General features: G+C 37.4%; 1 protein-coding gene across 1 annotated transcript in view; it reads left to right on the top strand.

Annotated features, from left to right (window-relative positions):
- AK9 (adenylate kinase 9) overlaps positions 1–14,367 on the top strand; it is a 205,989-nt gene that overhangs the window by 109,228 nt on the left and 82,394 nt on the right. The window contains exons 23-25 of the mRNA XM_053712173.1: positions 661–897; positions 3,056–3,177; positions 8,193–8,412. Coding sequence (XP_053568148.1) covers positions 661–897; positions 3,056–3,177; positions 8,193–8,412 — 579 coding nt within the window. The remainder of the gene's footprint in view (positions 1–660; positions 898–3,055; positions 3,178–8,192; positions 8,413–14,367) is intronic.

Below are 14,367 nucleotides of genomic sequence, written 5' to 3'. Positions count from 1 at the left end.
TTCCAATGTCAAACATTGTGGTTTCTTTGAAATAAACTTTTTTTTTTTTTACCATGGGAGCCAAGATATCATCAGTGGACAAAATAGCTAAATTATTTCTTATAATTTTATCAATGGCATTAAATTAATGAACATATTCTATTTAGAATACCTCAGGTTTGACTGGAATCCCGGATATGCCAGGAAATAATAAGTTTCTAAATTCTAAAAGGTCATGGATCAGATATTTAATAAAATGTTTTTGATAGACTGTAATTCCTTTGGTAAGGGTTATCAATGGTATACAAGTTAATGAAGGTTAAAGTCTTCTTAAACCTTTTTCTTATGGATTTGGAATAGCTTTGTATTTGATAATAGCTTGTCGTAGTGCAATAACACCAATTAGAAGACCTGTCCTAATTGACTGGAACAGACGTCATGGTACAAAGGAAAGAAACTTGTAGGTGATAGATTAAAAATACGGCTTGTGAGTCCATAGATGTCCGTGGAGATTTTGTGGAGGAATATTTGAAGATGGGTCTGATATGTATGCAGGAGAAACAACATTTATGATGCCCTAACAAGTTACAAAACATTAATACGTTAATAATTAAACATAGCTATCATTGTTACACAAATAAATAACATTTATTATATTTAAGTTTTCTATCTCTCGTCTAGGCTCCTCCCTTAAGAGTGTTTTTGCTTGGAGCAAGTGGTGCTGGTAAAACAGACAGTGCAAGATGGTTGGCAGACAAATTGGGCATTTTCCATATCCAGTTTCAAGAGCGTTTGCAAGAAATAATACTTGCTAAACTTCAAAAGAAAGTTGGTCCAAAATATGAAGATGCCTCAGAGGAAAATCAAGAGGAGGAAGCCATAGATGACAGTGCACAGGAGGAAAACGCCAGTACAAAGGTGGAAACACATAATACCACTTGAACGTGTAAAAAATATATAGATATATATTTTACAAAAAATATACACACATATATATATATATATATATATATATATATATATATATATATATACTGTATATATAAAGAATAATTTCTTTATTAGCGAAGAACATAGGAATTGAAAGTATTCCTAACGCACCTTTGGCTAACCGCAGATGATCTAGGGCAGTGTTGGGCTAGCGTGCGAGTGATAAATGGAAAAGGCTTTCTTTAGCACGTCGCATAGAAGGCTATGTGGAGAGGGAGTTAGCACGGTAAAGATATATATATATATATATATATATATATATATATATATATATATATATATATATAGTATATATCCAAGGTTCTGAAGTTATTACGCCGGAGTATTTAGAGCTTTTTACTTTCAAATTGTAATACCAGCTCTAATCTGACTGTACTCATTTTTTACCTTGAGCACAGTTTGCGCTCAAAAGTGATAAAAATTACTTCTACTGGCTATAATTTACATAGCTTTTCTATAGCCTATACTTAAGGGGACATTCCGGTCCAAATTTAAATGAACATTAATAAATTACATTTTGAATAGAAATATATTTGCAAAATACATGTATTGGCAAAAATGCTTCTGGTAACAGTTAACACGGTTAACACCAGCATTTTAAATACTGCAGCTGCTCAGAGCACCAGTGGGCTTGTATCATGTCAGCAATTAACAAATTGAATAACTACCAGACGGTACAAGCACTTTAGGCTCTCTGAGCAAGAGCTGTGTTTAAAATGCTGGTGCACGGTGCATACTTAAATACACTTTTGAAACAGCTATAGCTTTTATTAGAAGCATTTTTGCTAATAGTGTATATGACAAAAACGTATCTAATCAAAACTGAAATGCATCCATGTGGAATCCAATTTTGGCTGGAATGTCCTTTTAAGTATAAAAATGTTCAGTATATGTAGGGATACCATAGGCAAATTGAGTTTTTCAAATGCTGATATAAAGATAAAATAGCTATTTGTAACAGGGCTCTACATTTTGTACTAGAAGATGGTAAATTGCTTACACAACAAAGGTTACAAAACCTACACCTAGATTTATTCTCATCATGGTTCAGGTATCAACAACGGTCTCCCTTCCTGACACATCAAAAGAATAAAAAGACAAATAGGAGCTTGACACCCTTTGAGCAATTATGCACCATGTCTATTACCCCCAGGTGCACTATTTCCCTAATCTTGTTAATACTGCAAGACATTTTGGGGCATATTTATCAAGCTCTGTATGGAACTTGATGCCGCTTGTGTCTAAAGACCGGTGCTCCATAACTTGTCCGCCTGCTCTGAGGCCGCGGACAGAAATCAACCCGATCGAATACGATTGAGGGTATATGGTGTCGGCATTTATCGATGTGCAGCAGACATGATACGCTACTTCGTATCATGTCTGCTCGCACATTGATAAATATGCTCCTTTGTTACCAACATACACAAAGTCCGGCCACACAGAGCTAGACACAGAACTGGACCCCAAATCATGACTCAGAATCTTCACTAAACAAGCCTCCTCATCAGCCACAACCCAAGAGTTTGCTTATCAAATTCCAATGCAGATGGTACTTGACACCGCACAGACTTCTCAGATCTCTTAGTGACTGCTGCTGGCGAAGATGTGGTGGGGAGAGTTCCTTACTGTACATCTGGTGGTCCTGCCCAAAACTCCCAACCTTTTTGGTCCGAGGTACTCGGGGTGATATCAGATATACTGGGAATCCTGATCCCGAATCCCTAATATTCCCAATATCCTATTTTTCCATTCCTTCCTGAAAATCAAAGATAAAACAAAGATTTCGTTATTAATCATAACATATTCCCCTATGTGAAGAACATTGGAGTTTAAAATATTTAAAGTAAATACACAGTAGAACACTTTATTAAATATGAATATTGCATAAATATTTACTTTCAACTTGTAATAAACCTCTTTTCACTTGCGCGCCACTCGTAATCTAGCTCTTTATGTTTTATATATTTTGCATATTGTTTCCACCAGTTCATTTTTTTTTAAATAAAATATCCAATATACTACTACCAATGTTATATAGTTTCCTATGGCACAGCTATATGCATTATTTCTTTCTTACTCTTCAAAGGAAAAGGTGATCCTGACGGTAGAAGAAGAAGCTGTTAAGTCTTATTTAGTGGATGGTGAACCTCTGCCCTTAGAACTTCTAGATCAGATTGTAACAGAGTTGTGGACACAGGAGCCATTTCGGTAAACTTCTGATGTGATATTATCCTAAATTAGCTGTTTAAAGCAAATAAGAAAATCTAAAATGTGTACTACAATTTTACAATTGTATATTAATTTAACATTAAAGGCAACTGTGCCTTTCACTTAAAGAGACACTAAACCCAATTTCAGATTCAGATAGAGCATGCAATTTTAAGCAACTTTGTAATTTACTCCTATTATCAATTTTCCTTCGTTCTCTTGCTATCTTTATTTTAAAAGCAGGAATGTGATGCATAGGAGCCGGACCATTTTTGGTTGAGAACCTGGGTTATGCTTGCTTATTGGTGGGTAAATGTAAGCCTCCAATAAGCAAGCGCTATCCATGGTGCTGAACCTAAAATGGGCTGGCTGCTAAGATTGACTTTCCTGCTTTTAAAATAAAGATACCAAGAGAACAAAGAAAAATTGATAATAGGAGTAAATTAGAAAGTTGCTTAAAATTTCATGATCTATATGAATCATGAAATAAAAAATATGGGTTCAGTGTCCCTTTAACCATGCCCAATTAATTTATTTTATAACCAAAAAATATTTCCCTAGCAATGTGAAGAACAAGAAAACAAATTAATTGTTACAGAAATATGGTGCCAAAATGAGAGTCACCTATTGGAAATCAAGATAACATATACACAGAATTTAATTTAAGCCTAACAAATTAATATAAACTATCAAACATCTCATTTTAGTGCTGTGTCTTTGTAGTACTATATCTGTCTTCTTGCTCATCGTATTTAATAGAGCAAGTTTGTTTTTATTGGTGGTATAAGTCTATTCATGCTTATTATCACATTTCAGAACATATTTTAAGGTACCCATGTATTAAAGCTTTTTGTTTTACTATATATCATCATTTAGGCTAAAGATGTGCGTACAAAATATATTACAGGCATACGTCGGAGATATTGTGGGTTCGATTCCAGACCACCGCAATAAAGTGAATATGGCAATAAAGCGAGTCACACAATTATTTTGGTTTCCCAGTGCATACAAAAGTTATGTTTACACTACTGTAGTCTATTAAAGGGATACTAAACCTATTTTTTTTTTGTTTTAGATAGAGCATGCAATTTTATCCAACTTTCTAATTTACTCCTAGGGGTATATTTATGAAGCAGCTGATGCTGCTTATTACGCACGAGCCTTGTGGCTCGCCGGAAATGTAAGTTAACTCGTCTGCCACCTCTGAGGTGTCGGACAGCAATCATCTCGATCGAATGTGATCAGGATGATTGACACTCCCTGCTAGCGGCCAATTGGCTGCGAAAGTGCAGGGGGCGGCATTGCACAAGCATTTAACCACAGCGGATCATGTCCGTCCGACATTTGATAAATCTAACCCCTATTATCAAAAAAATTTCCGATCTTTTGGTATCTTTATTTGAAAAAGCAAGACTATAAGCTTAGGAGTCTGCCCATTTTTGGTTTAGCACACTGGGTAGCGATTGCTAATTGGTGGCTACATATAGTATTATGTCTAATAAAAAATGTACAAACCTTAATAAGAAAATAAATTATTCCTAAAAATGCTAACCATCATCTGAGCCTTCAGAGAGTTTTAATATTTTTGCTGGTGGTGTGTTTGTATATATATATATAATTAGCCTGTACTTAAAAGCATTTAAAACTGTCATTTTGTGAGGAAAATCTGTAATCTAGTTAGCTGTAAATGAGCACCTGCATAATCTTAACAATCACTGTGTAGCATGTGGTAAAGTCAGTTAAATCTGCACCATATATAAGTATGCATTATGTACTCTTGCATCCACTATTATTAGTATATTGAAAAAAGCACAATTTGTAGAGGTAAATTACACGACAAGCGGGCAAAATATATATATACAGGTGTATATATATATATATATATATACATTGCATTATACTATTATACTTCTACTCCAGTTAATGGGTAATTTAATTTTATGTTTTGTGTCTCAGATTCACAGGGTACTCCAACAACACTGGTACATACTAAAGGCCAGATTATGATTGGAGTGCTAACAGTTAACAAGCAATAAGGGGTTTATCGTGGGTATTTGTGCGCGTCAGGTTTTTTGCTCTTATTACAAGTTGGATTAAGGGGCCGATTTAACAATGTGCTGACGGACATGATCCGCTGTAGCGGATCATGTCCGCTGCACATGGATAAATGACGACTTATCATTGCACAAGCATTTCTAGTAAAATGCTTGTGCAATGCCGCCCCCTGCAGATTTGCGGCCAATTGGCTGCTAGCAGGGGGTGTCAATCAACCCGATCATATCTGATCTTATGACCGCTGCTTTTTAACTCCTGTTTCCGGTGAGCCTGAAAGCTCGCACGGAAACAGATGCATTCGGGCCTTGATAAATCAGCCTCATTGTCACAAACGTTACCATAAGGCAGTGGCTTAATATCCCTAAACAATAGTTAAATATAGCCAAGATAGGGGGAACTTCCGGGAGGCGGCCATGACAGGTCGCTAAATCATCAGCTCCTTCATCTATGCACATAAATCTGTGTGTAATCAAATTTCTACCATTTCATCGCATATATTTTATGAGCTGAGGATATACAGCAAAGCAAGCTCTTTCACACCATGCTGCTATTTTTGGAATAATAACTTTACTCAGTGTACCGGAGTGATTTAAAGGTTGCGGCCTACCATCATATTAACCCCCCCGGCAGAGCATTGATTTGTCTCTGTCGTTAAGAGGCAGTGAACACCGCAAGACACTGCACATTTTCCTTTTTGCAAGGCGCAATATATTTCTAGAACAACATCACTTGTTTCATCTTTACTTATTGTGTTTTACAATATATTCAATATGGAGATCCCTTTGAACTTCATGGAGGAGCTGCGCAGTTTGCTGCAGGATCATCATGCTGCTTTAGAAGAAGAGTTCATCAAAGCATATGGCCATAGCAGGGACAATTCGCTTAGCAAGCTCACCCGACTTAAGAGCTGCACTGTGGAAGGGGGGGAGGTGAGCACTTTGGGGCCCCGGCGCTTGCAGCCTACCTCTAATACCTCAGCGGGTGACAGGGAGCCGAGATCTGTAAGAGCAGCAGCGGAGCGTCTTGATTTAGAGCCGGATATGGGAGCAACGCTTGTTTTACAGACCCCTACTAACTTGCCCCACACTGGAGCACTACAAGGGCTCCGTTCAGAAGGACCGCAGGAGCAGAAGATAACAAGGAGCACCCGGCATTCGTCCCCAGAGCAGAAGCTAGACCGCATTGATATGACCACTCGCCTGTATTTCCTACATTCTCCCCAAGCTGCAGCAGGACCGCATGAGCTCCACCACGGTGCAGATCCATATCAGTCGGCACTACTGTGGTCACACTTGCACTCTCGCCTTTCTTGGGACCCGGGTCCTTTATTTTGTTGCGGTGCTGGAGGGACAATTCTGAGACCCCTCGGTCATGACAGATGGTTACTGACGGCATAGTGTGTTGAAAGCACCGACCTTTATTTTAGTGGTAAGGTAACTCTTAGGTATACCGTTATCCCAAGCAATATTGGGTGTCCCTGGTCTGTGTATATAAAAAGGGGGAAACAGAAAAACTTTTGACTATTTCAATAAGGACCCTACGCTTATGATGCGTACTGTACATGTTGCTTATTTCCTGTGTACTTGTGCTTCATTGACCCTCTGCAATTTATTACTGCTGTTTATATACTTAGTGAAATATCCTGTTAAATATCATATATAATCCTATTGGAGTATGGTGCTCTCTATATTCTGATATCGCATATTTGAAGATTTCATTTAGAAGCCCTAGCCCTCTACATGTCCTGTTGCAAATAGTTTCTCACACTAACTCACTATCTCAATGAAGGCTGGTCCTTCCACTACAATATTATTCTGAGTCTCAAATTGTTCCATACTATTTAAGGCATGTTTGAATATTGAGCATACATTAGGCTTCCCTAGCCTTTACATTTATGACTTCAACTGTTAATGTAGGAGGTCCACTATATTATATACTGTTAGAGTTGTAGCTTATTGCTAGTTCTTCAGGTTTATCATATGGCTATCCAGTATAATTAGGATCACTGAGGTGTTACTTTGAAGCAGTGAGTACTTCTTTTTGTGTGATATTATAGCTAAGAGATATATATATGGCTCCTGAACAAGTCTTTAAAGCCACTTAATCCCACTGTTTGTCACACTATCAATTTTATCTTTCCCCTGATGTGCACAGAAGTAGAGATACCCAGTCATATAGAAGAGGCTCCTGTCAACAAGACTTATACTGTAAACTTTTTATCAATCGCATTGTGGGGAGCATACCATGGTTCTAATATTTCTTTCGCAGGTAGCAAGGTCAGTAGATTGGTTTGATGGGGATTCAAAGCACATATGCTAATAGGGTGTAGAGATCTGTAGCCAGCTCTTAAGTTTATTCAAAAAAAACATCCAGTTTATGGGATCCTAATATTTGTAACATGAATCCTCCTTTTTTGTTAATTTCATAATAGGGATCCCCAGGCCCATAGGTTTCTCTCCAGTCCACTGTGAACATATTTTCATTAATTAACCATTTTGTTTATACAGTAAGTATTAGCATCAAGTTTATTGTGTCTTTTTCACAGTTATCAGTTGTAGCATTTTCTTCAAAAAGAAAAAAGAGAGGTTCTCATCTAAGGACCCAAAAGTGGTCTTTTACATTTGACATAGCCCCCGTACTATGGATATACATCACTAGCTGAGGTCCGAGAGTGGCCTCTTTTAACATCTAGGGAGCATACAGATTATTAGGCATTGCATTTCCATAACATTATTTTGCATTTTCCTTCTAGGTATCCATTGTGCTTTTGTTTAAACCTGTATTATTATTTCCTATATGTTATTTTACATTGTGACGTTTTGTTATTATACTTTATGTATGCCTTATTCAGAACCTCAATAAAAAAAAATTTAAAAAAAAAAAAAAAATATAGCCAAGATATACAGGTAGTTATTCCAATAAGTAAACTAATATTAATGATGATTTCTTTTTTATTCTAGCTCAACTGGCTTTATTTTCGATGGCTTTCCCAGTACATTGGACGAGGTTAACTACATAGCAGAGCGTGGCTTCTTCCCAGACATTGCAGTTTTTCTTGAGGTAAAGGAAAATGACGTTTGCGACCGACTTCTTCCTCCACGTTTGTCAAGGTGGAAAGAGAAGCAAACGATAAAGCAGGATCGTAAGCAGAAATCGAAAGAGTTAAAGAAGAAATTAAGGGTAATGTATTTTATGTATTCTTTTTCTCATTTATCAAATTGAAAAGTTTGTTCAATCCTGCCTAGATAGTTCCAGTCTTGCCTTCTTTTCTGAAGTTGAGCATATGTAAAATAGCATATCTGGGTTAAATGTGTATAAAATGGATATTTCTTTTACAATACTTTTACTATCCCTTTAAGACCAATGGGTCACAAAGTAAAACACTTGCGCTTCTTATCTTAAAGGGATAGTCTAGTCAAAATAAAACTTTCATGATTCAGATAGAGCATGCAATTTTAAGCAACTTTCTAATGCACTCCTATTATCAGTTTTTCTTTGTTCTCTTGGTATCTTTATTTGAATTTAAGCTTAGGAGCCGGCACATTTTTGGTTCAGCACCTGAGTACCACTTGCTGATTGGTGTCTAAATGTAGCCACCAATCAGCAAGCGCTACCCAGGTGCTGAACCAAAAATGTGCCGGCTCCTAAGCTTACATTCTTGTCTTTTCAAATAAAGATACCAAGAGAACAAAAACATTTTTATAATAGGAGTAGATTAGAAAGTTGCTTAAAATTGCATTATCTATCTAAATCATTAAAGTTTTTAATTTTGACTAGACTATTCATTTAACCCAGTTCCCTGTATTAATTCTTAAGTGTAAACAATGTAGGTATTTTGCAGTATATGATTGCATGATAATATATAATGAAATATTTCTAAAATACTAGGACTAGATTACAAGTGGAGCGCTAGTTTATCGGGCATGTGATAAATAATCAGCACTTTCAAGCCATTACAGACCTCTGGTTAATTTTCTAAATGTCCCCCAAATTCCCCCAAAATGTAGTGTGTATTGTTTTGTTTTTTTTAAATAAAATATATGAGCTTTTTTTTTTCCAATTATTTAAAAAAGGCACTAAGCAATTATAAGGGGTTTAAAGTGGCGAGTGGGGTTTAAAAACAGCACTGAAAAGTGCATTTACTTTGCGGTATATTTATTTATGTGATAGTATGTGTATATACACATATTAACACATATATTTATATGTATATAAGCATATACCGTATTGTTCAGAGTATAGGCTATATAGGTTATAAGCCGCACCCTTAAAGTTTGGTGCTGTTTTAAAGAAAATTTAATTTAGGTGCCATTAAACTATCATATGAGCCTACCTAGGTTTAGCTTTTTTCAACAAAGAATACTAAGTGAACAAGGCAATTTTTATGATAACAGTAAATTGGAAATTGTTTAAAATTGCATGCCCTATCTGAGGGCATTGCAGAAAAGCTGGGATACAGATGAGGAAAGCTTAGGGGAGGGGGGAGCTTGCTTTATTTTGTGTTTTTTATGATGGGGAATCTGTAAAAGTTAAGTATTGGTTAAGCAATTTGTTTATAAAGAGGTTGTGCAGTTGGGGGTAGGTCTCATGGCTGTTTAGATTTAGGGAGTTATTAAGCAAGAAGGGGAGCTTGCAACTGAGGTGATTACAGGTAAAGGTGGAATGAGTCAGATATTATTTTTTTTTTGCAGGTGGGAAAGGTTGGGTTAATAGCAGTGAGGGGGCTGGGACAGTGCGGTTAGTGTTAACAGCAGTGTTTAATCACAAGTGGACGTCCGCTGGTTACTGCCCACACTTATGTGTTAGATGCTACATGATACATAATACCGGTATATTAACGTTACATTGCGCTTCAGGGAGTAGGGTCACCCAGCAACTACGGTATATTCACCAGCGTCACCGCCTTGTACTCTCTGAAGCTCCAGGTGGCTCTGCATTCCCTTGACCGTCGGAATCAGCACTTGCCGGCGCCGCTCTCTGTGACTGACTGCCGCGCTATAGACTCGCTCACTGTCACTGATTACATTACACGTGCAGTCAGGACTCAGGAGCCAATGTGTGAAGATCTTTTCCAGCTGAGCTGCCCCAGGTAAAGATAGGAAGCCAAAAAAACCAATAAAATCCCTGATTATAGGCTGCACCCGATTATAGGCCACACCCCTAATGTAAAGATTTAAATTAGGGGGGAAAAGTGCGGCCTATACTCGGGACAATACGGTACATATTTATTTGCATTTGCTGCCCATTGCTGCGTAACTTACCCCCTTTGTTGTGCTAGTTTTCATCATGTTGTGTCTCACGGTATGAGAACGAGGCTCCCATTCAAGCCTATGGAAGTGTGCTCTATTGAGTGCATAGCTTCCTAGCAATAAAGTCAAAGCTAAAAAGTACTTGCTTCTCTACCCAATAACCCCCACACTTCTGCCCTCTGTGGGAGTTCCTTGTAAATATAAATATGGAACATGTGTAAGTATTAGCAAAGTCACAAAACCATTACTAATGGAAAGATTTTTTTTTATGTAGAAGTATAGACTTTATTTTTGATTAACAGGATTTCTTAAACTTTTTACTGTCCCTGGGAAAAAATTCTAGCAAAGCCCCCTCATTAAAGATGGCTGTACAATTAAGTTTCATGGTTAGGCAATCCTGTAGTTCAGCGTGTGTGTGTGCGTACTGTACGAGGGAGAAATACAAAAGATGAATGATAAGATGGAAGAAGTAGGAAGTTATTCAAATATGAAGGAAGACCCATATTCCAGTTTCATAGCTGCTGCAATCATAGGCAATACTAAAATAAACACCATCTCCCAACTATCACTCTGATCACATATAATTATGACATCGGCCAAATCAGATTTAGAGGCCCTTTTGTTAATGGAAAGGAATGAAAAACATGTTTAAAAAAAGCATGAGTTGTGAGGGTGGGTCTTATATTTGTTGCTTGCCAGTTTTAAATGGTAAATATGGTTATTGGTAAACCACAGTTTCATATTTATATTCAAAATATATACGCCTAGATTACGAGTTCTGCGTTAGCTTTAAAAAGCAGCGTTAAGGGGTCCTAACACTGCTTTTTAACACCCGCTGGTATTACGAGTCAGGCAGGTACAGGTGTACCGCTCACTTTTCTTCCGTGACTTTTGGCTACCGCAAATCCCTTTACATCAATTGCTTATCCTATCTTTTTATTGGGATTTGCCTAACGCTGGTATTACGAGTCTTGGAAGAAGTGAGCGGTACAGCCTCTACCTCCAAGACTACTACCGCATATAAAAGTCAGTAGTTAAGAGTTTTATGGGCTAATGCCGGAACATAAAGCTCTTAACTACAGTGCTACAAAGTACACTAACACCCATAAACTACCTATGAACCCCTAAACCGAGGCCCCCCCACATTGCAAACACTATAATAAAATTAATTAACCCCTAATCTGCCGACCGGCCATCGCCGCCACCTACATTATCCCTATGAACCCCTAATCTGCTGCCCCTAACATCACCGACACCTATATTATATTTATTAACCCCTAATCTGCCCCCCCAACGTCGCCGCCACCACCTACCTACACTTATTAACCCCTAATCTGCTAACCGGACATCGCCGCCACTATAATAAATGTATTAACCTCTAAACCGCCGCGATCCCACCTCGCAAACACTATAATACATTTTATTAACCCCTAATCTGCCCTCCCTAACATCGCCGCCACCTACCTACAATTATTAACCCCTAATCTCCCGCCCCCAACGTCGCCGCTACTATAATAAAGTTATTAACCCCTAAACCTAAGTCTAACCCTAACACCCCCCTAACTTAAATATAATTTAAATAAAATGAAATAAAATTACTATAATTAAATAAATGAATCCTATTTAAAACTAAATACTTACCTATAAAATAAACCCTAATATAGCTACAATATAACTAATAGTTACATTGTAGCTATTTTAGGATTTATATTTATTTTTCAGGCAACTTTGTATTTATTTTAACTAGGTAGAATAGCTATTAAATAGTTAATAACTATTTAATAGCTACCTAGTTAAAATAATTACAACATTACCTGTAAAATAAATCCTAACCTAAGTTACAAATACACCTAACACTACACTATAAATAAATTAATTAAATAAATTAACTACAATTATCTAACATAAAATACAAATAAATAAACTAAATTATATTACCAAAACAAACACTAAATTACAAAAAATAAAAAAATATTACAAGAATTTTAATCTAATTACACCTAATCTAAGCTCCCTAATAAAATAAAAAAGCCCCGCAAAATAATAAAATTCCCTATCCTAAACTAAATTACAAAGTAATCAGCTCTTTTACCAGCCCTTAAAAGGGCTTTTTGCCGGTCATTGCCCCAAAGTAATCAGCTCTTTTACCTGTAAAAAAAAAAAATACAAGACCCCCGCCCCCAACATTGAAACCCACCACCCACACACCCCTACTCTAAAACCCACCCAATCCCCCCTTAAAAAAAACCTAACGCTAACCCCCTGAAGATCACCCTACCTTGAGCCGTGTTCACCCAGCCGGGCCAAATTCTTCATCCAATCCGGGCGATGTGGTCCTCCATCCGGCAGAAGTCTTCATCCAAGCGGGGCAGAAGAGGTCCTCCATCCGGCAGAAGTCTTCATCCAAGCGGGGCAGAAGAGGTCCTCCATCCGGCAGAAGTCTTCATCCAAGCGGGGCAGAAGAGGTCCTCCATCCGACAGAAGTCTTCATCCATCCGCGGCTCCATCTTCAAGACCTCTGACGCGGAACATCCTCCTCGGCCGACGGACTAACGATGAATGAAGGTTCCTTTAAATGACGTCATCCAAGATGGCGTCCCTCGAATTCCGATTGGCTGATGGGATTCTATCAGCCAATCGGAATTAAGGTAGGAAAAATCCGATTGGTTGACTTAATCCCATCAGCCAATCGGAATTCGAGGGACGCCATCTTGGATGACGTCATTTAAAGGAACCTTCATTTGTCGTTAGTCCGTCGGCCGAGGAGGATGTTCCGCGTCGGAGGTCTTGAAGATGGAGCCGTGGATGGATGAAGACTTCTGCCAGGTGGAGGACCTCTTCTGCCCCGCTTGGATGAAGAATTCTGCCGGATGGAGGACCTCTTCTGCCCCACTTGGATGAAGACTTCTGCCGGATGGAGGACCACATCGCCCGGATTAGATGAAGAATTCGGCCCGGCTGGGTGAACACGGCTCAAGGTAGGGTGATCTTCAGGGGGTTAGTGTTAGGTTTTTTTAAGGGGGGATTGGGTGGGTTTTAGAGTAGGGGTGTGTGGGTGGTGGGTTTTAATGTTGGGGGGGTCTTGTATTTTTTTTTTACAGGTAAAAGAGCTGATTACTTTGGGGCAATGCCCCACAAAAAGCCCTTTTAAGGGCTGGTAAAAGAGCTGATTACTTTGTAATTTAATTTAGGATAGGGAATTTTATTATTTTGGGGGGCTTTTTTATTTTATTAGGGGCTTAGATTAGGTGTAATTAGATTAAAATTCTTGTAATATTTTTTTTATTTTTTGTAATTTAGTGTTTGTGTTTTTGTGTAATATAGTTTAGTTTATTTAATTGTATTTTATGTTAGATAATTGTAGTTTATTTAATTAATTTATTGATAGTGTAGTGTTAGGTTTATTTGTAACTTAGGTTAGGATTTATTTTACAGGTAATTTTGTAATTATTTTAACTAGGTAGCTATTAAATAGTTATTAACTATTTAATAGCTATTGTACCTAGTTAAAATAAATACAAAGTTGCCTGTAAAATAAATATAAATCCTAAAATAGCTACAATGTAACTTAGTTATATTGTAGCTATATTAGGGTTTATTTTATAGGTAAGTATTTAGTTTTAAATAGGATTAATTTATTTAATTATAGTAATTTTAGTTTGTTTTATTTAAATTATATTTAACTTAGAGGGGTGTTAGGGTTCGGGTTAGACTTAGGTTTAGGGGTTAATAACTTTATTATAGTAGTGGCGATGTTGGGGGCGGCAGATTAGGGGTTAATAATTGTAGTTAGGTGGCGCAATGTTAGGGAGGGCAGATTAGGGGTTAATAAAATTTATTATGTTTGCGAGGCGGGAGTGCAGCGGTTTAGGGGTTAATACATTTA

Source organism: Bombina bombina, chromosome 4 (assembly GCF_027579735.1).
Source record: "Bombina bombina isolate aBomBom1 chromosome 4, aBomBom1.pri, whole genome shotgun sequence".
NCBI classification, from domain to species: domain Eukaryota; kingdom Metazoa; phylum Chordata; class Amphibia; order Anura; family Bombinatoridae; genus Bombina; species Bombina bombina.
This window is presented reverse-complemented; position numbering and strand designations above follow the sequence as displayed.